Below are 18,078 nucleotides of genomic sequence, written 5' to 3' on the forward strand. Positions count from 1 at the left end.
TTCTATGACCTATTTTCTAAATGTGTTAATTTTAAAAATTCTGATTATTATGATAAATTGTGTGCAATAGAGCAAGCTTCTCCCCAGAATAGCCTTAAGCCTTTTTTGAAAATTTAATATACATCAGAATTTTTACTCTGGGATATTAAGAAGATAAATATACCACAATCCATGAAAAACAGTTTAAACTTTCGGATACAAAACAATATGATTGGCTAGGCAGTGTAAAAATGGCTCTTCCTGGTTACAGTGGACTTTCATGAGGTAGATAAGGCAGGAATTAATGTCTCCATTTCACAGGTGGGGAAGTGAAGCTCAGAGTTTAAATATGTTGCACATCTCAGTGAATAGATTCTAAGCAAATGGATTCTTTTAAATGGAATTAGAGGCATTCCTGACTCTTTTCTTTCACACCCCATATCCAGTCTCCTGACAAATGCTACTGGTTCTTTCATATCCAGAATTCAGTCATTTCTCACCACCTCTCCTGTTAACACTCTGGTCCAGGTCACTGTCACCTCTTGCCTGGTTATTGACGGTCTCCTAAACTGCCTCAGTCTTGTCACCTCAGTCTCTTCTCACATAGGATCCAGTGATTAATCACATTTAATCTCTCTGGTGCTCAACATACATGAGTGGCTTGCTATCTCACTTTAGACTAAAAGCCAGAGATCCCTGTGTGACCTGTGTTCATTTTCATTCTACTACATTGGCCTCCTTGCCAATGTACAAAGTACACTACGCACATTCCTGTCTCAAGGTCTTTGCACATATTGTTTCCTCTGTGTAGAATGCTCTTTTTCCAAATTTATGCCTGGCTCATTCCCTTACCTCATCAGATTTCTGCTGAAACATCATCTTCTTGGAAAGTTCTTCCCTGGCTATACTTGATAAAATAGAACCTTCTTACTCCAGTACTCTCTGTCAAACCTATTTTTTATCTCTCTATAGCATTAACTTTCCACCAGATACTTTTTGTTTGTTGTTTCTGTGTCCTAAAATATAAGCACTATAAGAGGAAGGATTTCCTCTTACTCACTGCCAAATCCCCAGCACCTAAACTATGACTCACCTGTAGTAGATGCTTGATTTGTTGAATGAATGAATGAATGAATGAGTGAGTGAATGAATATAACTAATGGGAAGTAGAGCTGGAACTTGAACTTTGAGAATTTAAAACATTTTATTTTCTTCTAGAAAATATTATTTGATTCAACATTCTTAGCACTTTCTAAGTGGCAGTTACTGGGCTGGGTGCTGTTAATAGTTTTGCATTGCTTTTTCCCAACAGTGGCTATAGTTTGATTAAGCTCACCATACTTTCATACCTTCATGCAACTTGTAAATAAGAGTAAGTTTGTGGAATTAGGTTAAGATTCAGCCTTAACTCTGGAAAACTAGCCTAGGGAATCAAATTTCAAGTCTTTCATGGTACTATATTTCAGTTGAGCTAACCAAACTAGAAGATACTGCCTAATTAATGATAATAATGATAATAATGATATCATTTTAGATATGTAATTCCTATTTTTTAAATCTCACCTAGGAAATGCTTTTTAAAATTATACTTAGCTTACTATAGTTAATGTATTCTTTATTGGATTTCAAGATGTCATTTATTATGAATAGCTATAATGACTATTATTACCTGTACTAATAGACAATTATGTTTTCTCCAGTCATTTTTCATTTGGGAGTTTTAGCCTTTACACATTTTTTTTTTGTAAAGATACATGTTCTATATATACTATATATATATATATATATATATATATATATATATATATATATACACTTAAGTGTTCACAAAGGGATACACTCAAACATACATTTTGTATATATTATTACTGAATTTAATGTTTATTTCCTAATTTTTTTATTGGTTTGTTACCTATTTCCTTAAATATATTTTCTGCTTACTTTATAGGAAGAGACACATTAGATGAGTGTGGTTTGAGATACTTATTAGCTATGCGTTTGCACACATGCCTTTTGACATCACTGCCTCCTTTATACCGAGTACAGCTACTTCATCAAGGTATTTAACTCATTGTCTGAACCTTTGTGCAACTTTTATTTCATATTGAAATGAAATACTTGGATTTATATTTGTGTATAAGAATTAGCTAAATCATTATATGCATATTTATCATTAGCCTTAAGATCTTCTTGTCACATAGTACCCACTTAACCACTTTACTGTGCATCTTTTAGCTCTGTTCCATGACTTTTACTTTTCTATTTCAGTTTCTCAGCTTTTACTCGCTGAAGTCGTAGTAGCCTAGGAGTAAACCTGATAAGCTTGAGGCCATAACCCAAAGTCGCCCTGAATTTCTGTGACATCTGATGTCTTTTCTTTAAAAAATATGTAAATTTTTCCCTGTGTTTTTTATGTTTATCTTAGTATAAGCATTTTAAGTCCTGTACTCACAAGTAAAGCTGATGTTCCAAGAATATCTGCCATCTAGAGATGCAGTAGCTTTGCATACTTGTAGCACATTGCCACACCCCCTGATTTGAGATGTAAGGATTTCTACCAGCTGCCTAATTTACAGATTGAAAAATGAAACTTTTTATAAAGTGACCCGCCTAGGATAGAAGGCTATTTGTGAATAGAGTTGGAATTAGAATCCCAGCCCAGTGCATTTTTCATTAGACTATGTTTCTTTTTAAACCAGCATCCTGGACACAGTCTCATAATTAATGCTTTAGTATTGAAGGAATTAGAATATCAGACTTTATAGTTTGTTGTTCTTGGCCATAACACTTACCCTTTACCCTCATAAATGTTCTTTGAAAATTTGATTTTAAATAGCTGTCTAATATTCTGTCATGTCTCTAAACTGTGTTTCATCTATCCAGTCCTTTATTTTTGAAACAAATATTGCTGATTTTCTTTTCTATTTGAATTATCGCTGTAATGAATGACCTTAAAACCTTGCATATAAATATTTATGTGTATATCTGATTATTTCCTCATGTTACTTTTCCATCATGGAGTTACAGTATTAGAGGGCTTCAAAATTCTTAACTCTTTTTTTTTTTTTTAAAGGTAGTTGTTTTTATTTTTAATGTATGGGTTGACAGTTTACAGTATTGCCAGGCTAGTTTTCTAAACTCTGAACATAACTATATCTTAGTATCTTTTATTCAAATATAATTAATATACCATCTTAATTTCAGGTGTACAATATAATGATTCATCAATTCTGTACAATTTTCAGTGCTCATCAAGATAAGTGTTTCACCTGTTCCCCCACCCACCTCCCCTCTGGCAGCCACCAGTTTGTTCTCTGTACTGAAGAGTAAAATTTCATAACTCTTGATAAGTATTGCCACAGACAGAAACTGTACTCATTTACATTCCAAGAGGCGATGTTTGATGATTTCAATAACACATTTTTAACACTTGATATTATCATTTTAAACAATCTGTGCCATTTGGATAGGTTTAAAAAATGTTAACTCAAAGGTCTTTTAAATTTTCGTTTTAAATGATAGTCAAATAGTACTGAATCACTTAATAACAATTATGTACTTTCCTAGGGAGATCTAACACACCTCTAATTTCTAAAGCTTTGCTAAATTCCATTTTCTCTTTGACACAGTTAAAATATTGGAGATAAGTGACTGGTGTTACAGGTGATGATCTTTGGGAATAGGTCTCGGGGAAAAGTTAAGTAGCCAGTCTATAGATAGAAAGGCTAAGAAGAACAAGGAAAAACTGCAAAGAATAGCCTGCTATTTAAACCAAAACCAAAAAAACTGCCTGTTTGTTCCTCTGTTTTTTTTCTTCTTAATATCTTTTTTTTTTTTTTTTTTTTTTTTTTAGTATTAAGATATGTGGCAGGTCACTTTAATCTCTGTAGTTACGATTTTTTAATCTATAAATTAGGGGGCTGATATAAATCCTTGTATCTCAAATCAGGGGGTGTGGCAGTGTGTTACAAGTATGCAAATCTTCTGGATTACTGTATGGCACATATTCCTGAAACATCAGCTTTACTTGTGAGTATATGACTTATAACACAGTGCTTATATTAAAACAAACATAAATAGTTAGGCTTCCAAATATATTCACTGCTCTTTTAATCTTGCTTTCCAAACCTAATTTCCCCTGACATACATATGTTTTTTTGTTGTTTTCTCTTAATCATACCAAAAATTGAACTAATTAAATTTCATTTAAGGGTATAGAATGTAACATATTTTATATTATTCTTTATATTATAAATTTGCTGTTATCAAAAGTATACTGTATGCATTGCTATGTAATAATAACTTTTAAAGCAAAGTTTGAGTTATTTGATGTAGTGATTATTTCTTAAATCAGGCAAAGATTTAAACGAGAAAATTAATCTTCCTTTTAGGTTCTGAAAAACTACAAATTGGTGTTTCTTAAATTTTGACAATTTTCCCCTAAATTTATGGTGACAAGGTTTGTTGCATTGATTTTTGTGATGTGATTTCAAACACAGTTGTATATAAATGTTAGTAATGGGAAATTTAAGAGTTAAGATTATTATTCAAAATGGTCATAATAGTTTTCTCTTTTTTTTGAGAGCGAGCGAGTGTGTGTGTGTGTGTGTGTGTGTGTGTGCACGCGCGCGCGCGCGGCGGGGAGAGAGGCAGAGGGAGAGGGAGAGGAGAATCTTAAGCAGGCTTCATGCTTAGCGTGGAGCCTGACATGAGGCTCCATCCCATGACCCTGGGACCATGACCTGAGCTGAAGTCAAGAGTCAGATGCTTAACCGACTGAACTACCCAGGTACCCCAGTTTTTGCCTTTATACTTTCTAAAGGAACTGTTGTGAAACCGTAAGGTTTAGAAAAACTATATTGTAAGTCTATATAGTAGTTGTTAATGAAAAAATTATATGTAGTAATGTCTATGGTCTAATAGCATGGAGAAGCCTGTGTTGTGACTGTCATTGACCTCAGACATGTCTTTGTTTCAAAAACTGGTCCATATAGATGGCTACTTGGACCAGTTTAGGCTTGCTCCTAGGCTCCTGTGGGTTCTTCTGGGCTTTCTCACTTACCTGTCACCACTCTGTGTCATTTCCCTCATGCTTCCTCTTCACCTGCTCTAAGTGGAATAAAGTGTTATCAATAGTTAAACTATTGATAAACTTCCTTGTACTTCCAAGTGTGACGGTGTCACTAAACCCATTTTGTTGCCTCTAATACAGCCTAGAGCCCTGTCATTCTTCTACCAGGGTGGAACAAATTTGCCATATACCATCAGTATTTGGCAGCTTTAACTACTTTTAACTGAGGTGCTGAAGGCAGAGGAATGTGTCTCCTGACTGTTGTTCCCTTGAACTCTCTTGAAGGTTAGAGTTTACTATAAAACGATACTTAGTTCCTTGGCCAGAGGGATGAATGGGGCAGTTTTCAGTATTCAATACTAAAATTCATATTATGGTCTACAAGCAAGTGGCATTGTGAAAAAACACCCAGAGACACAGGGCCAAGATATTTTATTTTGACCAAAGCTTTCACTGTTGATAAATTTGGTGTGTGTGTGTGTGTGTGTGTGTGTGTGTGTGTGTGTGTATAAATGACTCAGTGTTCAAATATCTTTCCAGTGATCACGTTTTGGTGTCTCTAGTTTTGCAGAGAAAAAAAGCAAATACTTTGGAAAAAAGATGGATATTTTAGTTTTGTGTATCCTGCCATTGATCTTGTATTTAGAAGCTTAGAGTGTAAAGTCCTGAATGATAAAAGACTTCCTTTCACCCATTTTTTTTGCTTGAAAATTCTTCTCCAGGATGAGTGAATACAGGACTATGTGAAAAATTGTTTTTGTTATTTTTGGATATAGTTCTGAAGGTTATTATTTTGCATTTCTAATTTAGGTGTGTCTACCTGCCATTTTGCCTGGGCTTTTCATTCTGAGGCTGAGGAAGAACTAATTAATATGATTCCGGCAATTCAGAGAGGGGACCCTCAGTGGTCTGAGCTAAGAGCTATGGGAATAGGTTGGTGGGTCAGGAATATTAACACTCTTCGAAGATGCATTGAAAAGGTAACTTTACTTCATTGGATGTTGAAATTAAAAAAAAAATCTTAAAGGATAAAAGATATCATGTTCCAGAAAATCTGTAGTGGGGAATTAGTTTGTACATCTTGAGATCTTAAAAATTTCTTAAATAAAAAGTTTTGGAGATTCCAAAAACTTGAACTTTATAAAATATGTAGTGTATCAGTTGCCTTTTACCATATATGCTGAGTTTATAATATTTGTAGAATTACTTATGTTCTGCTATCAGTTGAGGTGGTTCCTAGTTTGGGAAAATGCAAAAATCTTTTTTTTTTGATAACTGAAAGTTTGTCACAGTTATGAAAAGTACAGCATAGAGAATATAGCCAATAAAATTATAATAATACTGTACTGTGACAGATGGTGACTGTACTTACTGTGGTGAACATTGCATAATGTGTAGTATTGTCAAATCACTGTTGTACACCTGAAATTAATATAACATTGTGTGTCAGCTGTACTTTAATAACGATATTAAAAAAAAACAAATCTAAATTTAGAAAGCAAACTTTGGTTCTTATCAGATCATGTTAATTATATATGAGAATTCTTTTTATATAAAGGATTCTCTGTATGACTAGGTTAGTAAATAGCAAACTTCCTTTGCACACTTAAAATACCATTCCATAAAAGATTTTGATTTATGTGCACTTGAAGAACATATCTGTGGCAGCAAATTAAACATGCTATTAAAAAAATTTTTTTTTGAGAGAGAGTATGGATGTGCACATGAGTGGGGGAGGGGTAGAGAGGGAGAGCGAGAGAGAATCCCAGGCAGGCTCCATGCCCAGCACAAAGTCCGACAAGGGGCTCAGTCTCATGACTCTCAGGTCACGACCTGAGCCGAAATCAATAGTTGGATGCTTGACCGACTGAGCCACCCAGGCGCCCCACTACAAAATTTTTTAAAGCAGGTTTTTGGAATCTGTTTTCTGGTAGATTCCCTTTAGAAAAAAAATTTATTAAGTAAGTTGTTAGTGGAAGCTGCAGGTTCTTTCAGTGTTGCAGAAACTAACCATTATTGGGCACCCTCTGCGTACCAGGTTTGTGCTAGTTGCTTTTCATAAATTATTTCATTAATCATTTCATCAGTCCTGTGTTACCATCTCCATTTCCACCTGATGGAACTAGGACTAGAGAGGTTAGATAACCAGCCCAAACTGCCAACATTTATAAGTGTTAGATTTAGTCTGTGCCCTTTTTATTCTATAGGGGTTAGGAAAGTGGAATTCTCATTTATTGTTTACTTTTAGGAGTTCATTGACATTCTCGGAAATACAGTTAGTGGTACTACATTTGTGAAGTATAAATTTATTTCTCCCAAGAGGAATTCATTCCTCTACAATGGGTGTCTTCAAATTTTAGTGTCAGAAGAATCACCTGTCAAACTTATTTAAAATGCATATCCCCCAGTCCCATTTTCATTTGGTAGGTTGAAGGTGGTTAGGGATGTGCCATATTCATCTCCCTTAAAATCCTGTGTTGCTGGTGTTTATCATGCCCCTCAGATCCCTTTGAGATGTGAGCACAGAGGTGTCATTTTTCCTGTTACATGTAAGGTAGCTGATATCAGTGTTTCTCCCTCAAAATAGGCACAAATGTAAGAAGGAATTTATTCTCACACCAACCAAATAATGTAGTTTCTGGTATATAGGGAAAGTTAATTGTTACAGCATGTAAATAACACAGTACCTACATTAAATTTTTTATATTCCAAAGCAGTGGGAAAAAGAGGGCCTAATTTATCTGAAATGTTTCAGATGTTGTCTACAAATATCTCTTTAATTTCTTGTTAGCAGTGTGTTTTGTCATTATAATTAAGTATCTCTGATATGTACATATGATTTATTTCCATTAGAAATATTAAAATTGAATCAAAGGGATATGTGAATTTGTTGCCTTGAGATGTATTATAAATAGTTAGCAAAAAAAGAATAAAAATTTCTCTAAAAATTACGACACATCAAAATACTAAGTTAAATGATTGAAGGCAAGAACATACTAAAAAAGGAGAAGAGAAATAAGCAAGTATTGAGAGTAAATCAGTTTCCATGATGTGGTTTCCCACTCTTCCATGCCTTGGTAGTTTCCTGTTTCACCATCACTCAATGTAAGCTAATAAAACATCTGTTGTTTTTTACTGTTATATTTCTCAACTTAGTGATTTGCGGAAGTTATCTAAGTACCTTTGAGAAATAAGATACGGTCAGTATGGTACCATGTTCAGAACAATATAATTATATTACAATAATGTTACTGGCTTAATTTTTAAACTTTTTAACATTGACTTGATCAGTTCTGTATGAATTCAGCAACTTTGGTTATATGGCTCCATGGAGATTATCAGTTATGTGCTCAAGACTCCCATGGAATTTCTAAGAACTGAAATTTGTCAGCACTTTAAAATAATGGAGCTTCAACATTCTGTATTTTAATTACATACCAGAAAGAAGGTGTCATTCCTTTAGAATTGTCAAAATTTGATTGGAAAAATACTAGGAAAGAATGTTTTTTAGAAAGTATGTTTAAAAAAAACTGGAACACTTAATTTTGTTTGTAGTTTTTAAATGTGTGTGTCTAGTTCCCAAGTCACAGTATATAATAAATATTTATTCAATGAGTTGAGAGAACTTTAAATTGTGAAATCACATACACTGTAGCATTTAGCATTTTCGCTTTTACCAAATGTTATGAAAGGTAACGTTTAATTTTCAAGTAAAGGTCATATCTATTGAATATTCTGCCTTCTTTCTCTAGTTTTCTATGATAGACAGTTATTACTGCCTGGCTTCTAATCCCTTTTCTGCCCCTTACACTGTGACCTTAGAAAATTCACTTAACCTGTCTGTGTCTCATTTGCTTCTAGGAAGTAAAATGGGGGTAATAATAGTACCTCATGGATTGTGGTGATTGAGATAAGTGAAAGGCACTTAGATGGTGCCTGGTACATGGGAAGTAATCAGTACATGCTAGTTGCTGTTATTATTTTTATTATAATTACTGGCATACAAATGGTTGTCTCTAGGAGTATATATTATAAGCTGCTGGAGATTGCGGAGTAGAGCCAACTTTTCTCATTTCCATGGTTACTGTCAATTGTTGGTTAATCGGTTGTAATTCTTTTATCAAATAGTTAATTTAATAGAATATTTTATTTATCATTTAGGTTGCCAAAGCTTCTTTTCAAAGGAACAATGATGCCTTGGATGCTGCATTATTCTACCTTTCAATGAAGAAGAAAGCAGTAGTGTGGGGTCTTTTTAGGTAAATTTCCTCAGTTGTTAACATGATTTAATGGAGTTTTTCTGTGCTGTGAGTCTTCTGATGCTAATGCTTTTGAAAGTACTTAGATGTATGAGCTTTGAACTTGATCAAATCAGCTTACTTTTTTGTATCTTGGTTTCTTTATCTGCAAAAAAATGGGCATAATATTTAGGTTAAGTTAAACTTAAGTTTAACTTAACCTAAAGGATGGGATGTTGTTAAAAAAAATTGACAAAAACATTTTGAAAAGTAAAAAATGCTTTTGCTTTCTATTTACATGTATACAAGATATTTTGAACTTTCCTTATTAGAAGTGAAGTTTGATAACAGATATCTATCACTGAAGTTACTATTTTTTAGATGGATGTTTGAGGTTATTTTCACTTAATCTACAAAGGATTCAAAATATTTTAAATTTCCTTATCTGCTGATATTTGTGTTCTGGTTCCCAGGTCACAGCATGATGAAAAAATGACAACATTTTTCAGCCACAACTTTAATGAAGATAGATGGCGTAAAGCTGCTTTGAAAAATGCTTTCTCTTTACTTGGAAAACAACGCTTTGAACAATCTGCTGCTTTTTTCTTGTTAGCTGGTTCATTGAAAGATGCCATAGAGGTATAAATAAGAAAACATGACATGAAATACTTCTAAGAGATTGCAAATCTGGAAAGGTCATAGACGAGAATGTAATTTTTTATCTTATGTTTGTAAGGACAACAAATAACTACAGAGGTTACTGAACGTAAATAGTGGCCTGGCGATAAAAAAAAAATTATAAATAAATTCAAGTGTGAAACCTAAATGAAAAATTTTATACAGGGAATATTGCATTTCAAGATAAGTATATGCATTTCAAATATATATGTATGAAAAAATGGTAAAAATCGTTTATGATTATTTTCTTCCTAGCCATCTTATGATTCTGAGCTATTTGAAGTGTGTATAGGTCACAATCTCCTTCTCTGGTGTAGACAGGCAGGTACTTTTCTTCTAACTGAAATTCATAGATAAGGAACTGAAATTCCAATTTATGCTGTTTTGTAATGCAGTCATCTTAGATGGTAGAAAATGAATGAAGAGGTAAAACACTGCATTTTTTGATATATAATCCTGGCAGCTGATTAAGAGAGAAATTATGAATGTTTCTCTTTATTTATGAGCTCTTTCTCTTAGGATACTTAATATCATTCTGAACAATCCTAAAAGGTGAAGGAAAAATACTAGATATAACTGGAATGTACTACATGATAGAAAAAATAGGAAATATCCACTAAAGAGAAATTCTTTACATTTAGAATTGGTTATATTTTCAAAATTATCTCTGATGTATGATTTTTTTAAATAAATATTTATAATTTTGAATGGGAAGTTTAACTTAGAAGACATTTAAGGTGAAGAAGAGAAATGTTGATTGACTGAGAGATGCTTTTATTGACCAAATGACCTCAGATTCTCAATATGAGTAATTACATTAGAATATAAATTTAACAGTAAAAATAGAATATGTGGCTTTATTTCATGTTTTTTTGTTATGTAATTAAAAGGTTCTTTTAAAATAGTAATAATTATGCTTATGTGGAAATGTATTTGGAAATTAAGAGGAATTGATACATATAAATTCGAATGTCGTAAGTATATTTAATTTAAAATGAATGTTATTAATTTAAATTGGCCTGAATCTGATGCGATGTTGATATTTGTCTTAGGCTTATTTTGTTTTATGTCTCATCTTTCTAGCTACTAAGTTCTAGTTTCTTACTCTTCTTGCTATTCCTTAATCTCCTATCAAACAGTCATTTAATTTTTTTTTACTATCCCAACCTCTGGACCCCTCCCTCCACTATGATAATATAAATGGTAGTTTTCAGGGTATCAGTGGAATATTTCATATCTCTAAATAATTTTCATCAAATAGGTATTTCTTAATATCTTAATTTGTAGGTATGTCTTGAAAAAATGGAAGATATTCAGCTAGCCATGGTTATCGCCCGTTTGTATGAATCTGAATTTGAGACTTCATCCACTTATATATCCATCCTAAATCAGAAGATTTTGGGTTGCCAAAAGGATGGCTCAGGATTTGATTGCAAAAGGTTACATCCTGATCCTTTCCTGCGTAGCCTTGCCTATTGGGTAATGAAAGATTATACCCGAGCTTTAGACACATTATTGGAACAAACACCAAAGGAGGATGATGAATATCAAGGTAGGACATTTGTGGGTTTCTCTTTTTCTTTCTTTCTTTTTTGTTTTTAAGATTTTATTTTTAAGTAATCTCCACACCCAGTGTGGGGCTTGAACTTAAACCCTGAGATCAAGAGTCACATGCTCCACTGACTGAGCCAGCCAGGTGCCCCTCTTTTTCTTTTTTAAAAGAAGACTATTTCTGAACTTAAGTTCATTTAGAAAAAAATACAAAACGAAAAACAATTTTATTAAACTGAAACATGCATAACCTTTACCCATTATATAGTTCTTCCATATTATCATACAGCCATTTTTTTTTTTTAAGTAGAAATTTAGTTGTTACACATACTGGTTTAGTGCATGGGCCTTCATTCTTATGTGATAAACATTCTTTACTTCTAATTATCCCAAATAGTTTAGATTTTTTAAAGTATCTGGAGGGTATTTATTAGCACTGTTTGCAATAATTTTTTAAAAATAGAACATTTTAAGTGTTTGTTAGTAGAATAATTAAATGATTTATAGTATATCCATACTACAGAAATAGTGTGCCATTAGAAAATGAAGTAGATCAACGAATTAATATTTGCTGTATTATTAAGTGAAAAAAGCTAGATGCAGAACAGTGTGATTCTTGTTGCATTTTATTTACATATGCATGTTGCAAACACATGCATGTGTGTGCATATACGTACTGCATCTAGTCTCCCTCTTCCTCTCCTTTGTTGTTTTCTGGAACAAATCAAAAGTAACTGAATACTGGTTACTGCTTAACTTTGGGGAATAGGTGTGGGGAGATAAAAAGCTTTTACTTTTCATTCTGTGTTTTCTAGTTACAATTGAATGATGGGTATTAAGGAGGGCACTTGGTTGTGATGAGCACTGGGTGTTATATGTAAGTGATAAATCACTAAACTCTGCTCCTGAAATGAGTATTACCCTGTATGTTAACTAACTAGAATTTAAATAATAACTTGAAAAAATCTTTATTACATATTATTTTTAAATGCTAAAAAAGCTTGCATGGGTAAAGGGACTAGGGTACCCATTTTTACATTCTTCTTCATAAAGAAGAAATATTTTAATAAATAATATTAACAATTTTAAAGGAGAGGTAATAAAGCCGTTAGGAGAAAAAATAAGTATCTGAGTTCCCCAGGTAATTTTATTAAAATGTATACATTTTTATAGAAGGAAGATTATTTTTATTTCTTAATGTTTTATAGGTTATTTTTTAAAAGCTTGTTATTGTGGAAAACTGCAAATATATATAAAAAAAGTGAATAATAGATCTAAAGTCTATGAATCTATCACCCCGCTTCAGTAGTTATCAACTTAAACCAACTTTATGTCATATATACACCCACCATTTTTACCCCCTCCCATTCTAAACATAGATTTATTTTGAAGCAATTTCCAGCATATCATTTCTTTTGTAAATATTTCAACATGAATCTCCAAAAAATGACTCTTAAACATAACACATGTCACCATAACAAAATTTGATTAGTAATCAAAGTAGGCAATGTTCAGATTTTCCTGGTTGTCTCATAAAATCTTATACAATTGATTTGTATAAGATCCTCAAGATTGCTGAGATGTCTCTTTTGTCTACTTTATTATTATTTTTCAATGTTTATTTTGAGAGAGAGTATGTGTGTACATGGGGTGGGAAGAAAGGCAGAGAGAAAGGGAGAGAGAATCCCCAGCAGGCTTCAAGCAGTCCGTGCCAAATCCTACGTGAGGCTCAAACTCACAAACTGTGAAATCATGACCTGAGCTGAAATCCAGAGTCAGACACTTAACTGACTGAGCCACCAAGGTGCCCTGTCTACTTTAATTTGTAGTTTTTCCTCCTTCCTTTTTCTTGTCCCTTGTAATATATTTGTTAAAGAAGTCAGATTGTTTATTTTGTAGTTTCTTACTTTTTAGATTTTGTGTCATTTCATGTTTTTCCCCCCATGTTGTCTGTATTTCATATATATTGGTAATTTATGAGATTTTTGGCAGAAATATTTCCTGGTGGTGTGGAGTACTTCTATTAGGGAACTCATAATGTCTGCTTGTTGAGCTTTTTGTTGTGCTAACAGACATCAGTGATCACTGCATAGATCCATTATTTCATTAGTGTTGGTCAAGTGATGATACTCTAATTGTGTCATTCTATTCTTCTCTTATGAATTGGAATACTTGCCGAGAGTGTAGTCTCCCTAAGCAGCTGTTTGATTACTCTAAATCCAGTGGTATGCACAGTGAAGGGAACATAAGTGTTTGATTGTTTCTCTTTACCAGTTTTCAAAATAAGTTTGGTTCACTAGCATACTACAAAGGTAACTAATGAGTTTTTATTTTTATTTATCTGAACTCACAGATTTAGATAGATTTGTGTTTTAATCCATTGTACTTTATTATGGTTGCTCAGATTATCTCATTTTTAACCAGTTGGAGCCTCTACAAGTTCTTGAATCCTTTTGACATTATTTGTTGATAGTGTCTTTGTTTTTTGTTCTGGCAAGATGTTTCAGGCTCATCTTATACATTTCATGCCCCAGACCTGGAAATGGACATCCTTTAGAAGAAGGATCCTTTTAGGTGGGGAATAATAGAGACTACAGCCTGGACATAGGGATCCTCATTTGCTGTTGGTTTGGTCATTGTTTCTAGGCTGTTTTAATGAATGGAGCTAGGATATATATATATATGTGTGTATATGTATATATTACACACATATATATGCATATATATATATCCATTTTTTTAAACATGAGAATTCAGGAGTTCACACTGAAATTTTTAATTCAATATAAATTATAGATTTTTTCTTTTTAGATTTCAAATCTGTATATAATTAAAAGCTTGAATTCTCATAGCATTAACATATTTGTTATTTTATATGTATAGGAATGCTTCAGAATAATGATACAAAAATTCTTCATAGCAACATGTTTTCATAGCAACAGTTTAAGCTTTTTTACTTGTTTGTTTGTTTTTAGTAGTTATTTTTGTTTTTGTGGTATATCCCAGTCAGGATGTACAGTCAAATTGCTTAAAGTCACTTTATAGTTCTTCTCTGTGTGGTTGTGCTACCAGCTTGATATACAGAATCACTTGTTTAATTTTGCTTTTGCTTTTTTTGTGATTTTTTAAATTTAATTTTTCTTTTAAAATTACATACAATGTTGACATGGTTTTTAAATAAAATATATAAAACCAAGGTATTTTCAGAGAAATCTAGCTTCTTTCCTGACTTCTCTATCCTGTTCTTCCCTCCCTTTTTTGCAAAGGAACCAGTTAATTTTTGTGTATGTGTTTTCTTTCCATTTAAAACATATAAGCAATATTGGGGCTCCTGGGTGGCTCAGTTGGTTGGGCATCTGACTTCAGCTCAGTTCATGATCTCATGGTTCATGGGTTCAAGCCCTGCTTTGGGCTCTGTGCTGACAGCTCAGAGCCTGGATCTGTGTCTCCCTATCTCTCTGCTCCTTCCCCACTTGTTCTCTCTCTCTCCCTCTCTCTCTCTCTCTCTCTCTCTCCCCCCCCCCTCTCCTTCTCTCCCTCTCTCTCTCTCAAATATAAACATTAAAAAATTCTAAAAATATATATATAAGCAATATTAAAATATATAATTTTTAAATATCCTTTATTTTGAGAAAGTGCTGACATTTTATTCTTTTGTAATGTAAGCGCAAATTGACATAGTAACTTGTAATTGTATCTGTTTCATTTCTATAGTTATCATCAAATCTTGTAACCCAGTGGTGTTTAGTTTCTACAACTACCTTCGAACTCATCCTTTGCTTATTCGAAGAAACCTTGCCTCCCCTGAAGGAACTTTGGCAACCTTAGGTCTCAAAACTGAAAAAAACTTTGTTGATAAAATTAACCTTATAGAAAGAAAATTGTTCTTTACCACTGCAAATGCTCATTTTAAAGTTGGATGTCCTGTTCTAGCCTTGGAGGTACTCTCCAAAATTCCAAAAGTTACCAAAATATCTGCCTTACCTTCAGAGAAAGGTCAGCCTGACTATATTTCTAAAAAGACAGATGATGTACCTTCAGAATCAAAGACTCTGAGTGATGTCAGTAGAAGTTCTGGCATTGATTGGTCAAATGTAACTTCATCACAGTTTGACTGGAGTCAGCCAATAGTAAAAGTTGATGAGGAACCTCTTAATCTTGATTGGGGTGAAGAGCATGATAGTGCCTTAGAAGAAGAAGAAGAAGATGCTGTTGGCTTAATAATGAAAAGTACAGATGCCAGGGAAACAGATAGACAAGATCAGAAGGCCTCAGACCCTAGTATGTTACTGACTCCTCAGGAAGAGGATTGTCTTGAAGGTGATACTGAAGTTGATGTGATTGCTGAACAACTAAAATTCAGAGCTTGTTTAAAGATCCTCATGACTGAACTAAGAACATTGGCTACAGGTTACGAAGTAGATGGTGGAAAACTCAGATTTCAACTCTATAACTGGCTTGAAAAGGAAATTGCTGCCTTGCATGAGATATGTAACCATGAATCAGTTATTAAAGAATATGCCAGTAAAACGTATTCTAAGGTAGAGAGTGATCTTTTGGACCAGGAAGAAATGATGGACAAACCAGATATAGGTTCCTATGAGCGCCACCAAATAGAAAGACGGAGATTGCAGGCTAAACGAGAACATGCAGAAAGACGAAAGTTGTGGTTACAGAAAAACCAAGATCTCCTCAGAGTGTTTCTTAGTTACTGTAGCCTTCACGGGGCCCAGGGTGGTGGTCTGGCCTCAGTAAGGATGGAACTCAAATTTTTGCTACAAGAATCACAGCAGGTATGAACTTCACTTTTGTTTTCATTCTTGGTCATTTTAATAATTTTAGTCATTCTTTTTTACTAATGTAGATATGCCCATTTCCTCTATTCATAGGAGGCAGATATTTATGCTCTGCGTGTGTCTTTTTAGATCAAAGTTATAGTGATTATGAGTAGGCTTAACAGCTTGAGAGCACAGCTGTTGTCATACTCACCTTCATATCTTCTGCATCTTACATAGCAACTGGTACAGATTGGGTGCTCAATAAAGTTTTGTAGAATGAGTGAATAAATACTGCTTTTATTCAGATGTTCATCACCAGTGTTTTTTTTAAAAAAATATTTATTTATTTTGAGAGAGTGAGAGCATGAGTTGGGGAGGGGCAGAGAGAGAGGGAGAAAGAGAATCCTAAGCTGACAGTGCAGAGCCTGATTTGGGGCTTGATCTCAGTCTCGTGAGATCATGACCTGAGCTGAAATCACGAATTGGATGCTTAACCAATTGAGCCACCCAGGCGCCCCTTATCACTAGTATTTTTATCATATAACTATTTTTTTAAGTTTATTTATTTATTTTGAGAGAGACAGAACATGAGCAGGGGAGGGGCAGAGAGAGAGAGAGAGACAGAGAGACAGAGAGAGACAGAGACAGACAGACAGACAGAGGAGAATCCCAAGCAGGCTTCTGGCAGCCAGTGCAGAGCCTGACATGGGGCTCGAACTTAAACAAAATCATGAGTTGGATGCTTAACTGAGCCACTATTAATTGATTTTTTTTTGTCCTTCATTTTAACTGTCTTGAAAAAAAATCCACTGTAACCCACAGGAAACTACAGTGAAGCAGCTCCAGTCTCCACTACCATTGCCTACCACCCTACCTCTGCTTTCAGCAAGTATTGCTTCAACAAAAACAGTCATAGCTAATCCTGTATTATACTTAAATAATCACATCCATGATATACTTTACACTATTGTTCAGATGAAAACACCACCTCATCCCAGTGTTGGAGATGTGAAGGTAATGTAAAGTTTATATCAGTTGATATTGTACACATTGAGAAGGTAAATATGTTATACTTGTCTTCCTGTTGAACTTAGAGGAAATATTGTAAAGTGCTCTTAATGTGCTACTTCCCCAATCCTAATCAGTTGAAGACTCTTTGTCCAATGAACGTAATTTAAAAGGAAGCATTCCTCTTAATTATGGAAAAGTAGTTTAAGACAGACAAATACTTTTTTGATTATAAAATAATTTTTCTAGACACTATTCTTATCTCTTAATATTCCTTTCAATCTTCCATTTCCATTAAATGAATCATTAATTTAGAAATGTTTATGACTATGTGCCAGGGTATTGTGAAAGTATAAGCTCAGGGAGTATCTTTGAGAAAACTACGACTGATCGGAAATATCCCAGAGAAAGTATCCTCGTTACTATTTCCCTGATGATTGTGTTTGCTGGAGGCTGTGCAGTAATGAGGGGCCATCAGGTTTCAAAGAGTTACTACCTCCAGATGAAACCCATACCCTGTGCTGAAAACTTAAGAACAGATAGATTCAAAAAAACAGTAGGAAGCTTGGCAGGATTTGGAATTCATCAGACAACCTCTGTGCTAGCCTATGTATATTTGTGCTATGCTTTTTCCAGTTCCAGTGGTTGATGTCCCCAACATCTTTGTTTTTTATTTATTTTATTTCAAAGGCATGTTTGACCTCTAGGAGTACATTCTTCTGAAGGACCCATGAGTTACATCAACCTATTAGAGACTTCCAACCCATAGCATGAA

The 18,078-nt window shown here is 33.8% G+C and overlaps 1 protein-coding gene across 5 annotated transcripts in view; it reads left to right on the forward strand.

Annotated features, from left to right (window-relative positions):
• The window catches only part of DMXL2 (Dmx like 2), a 152,659-nt gene that overhangs the window by 108,745 nt on the left and 25,836 nt on the right, over window positions 1-18,078 (forward strand). For all 5 annotated transcript variants that reach the window (XM_078448609.2, XM_078448611.2, XM_078448608.2 and 2 more), the window contains 7 exons: window positions 1,928-2,038; window positions 5,861-6,030; window positions 9,212-9,309; window positions 9,762-9,927; window positions 11,254-11,518; window positions 15,232-16,310; window positions 17,118-17,309. In XM_078448609.2, coding sequence (XP_078304735.1) covers window positions 1,928-2,038; window positions 5,861-6,030; window positions 9,212-9,309; window positions 9,762-9,927; window positions 11,254-11,518; window positions 15,232-16,310; window positions 17,118-17,309 — 2,081 coding nt within the window. The remainder of the gene's footprint in view (window positions 1-1,927; window positions 2,039-5,860; window positions 6,031-9,211; window positions 9,310-9,761; window positions 9,928-11,253; window positions 11,519-15,231; window positions 16,311-17,117; window positions 17,310-18,078) is intronic.

Source organism: Panthera onca, chromosome B3 (genome assembly GCF_046562875.1).
Source record: "Panthera onca isolate mPanOnc1 chromosome B3, mPanOnc1 haplotype 2, whole genome shotgun sequence".
Taxonomy (NCBI): Eukaryota; Metazoa; Chordata; class Mammalia; order Carnivora; family Felidae; genus Panthera; species Panthera onca.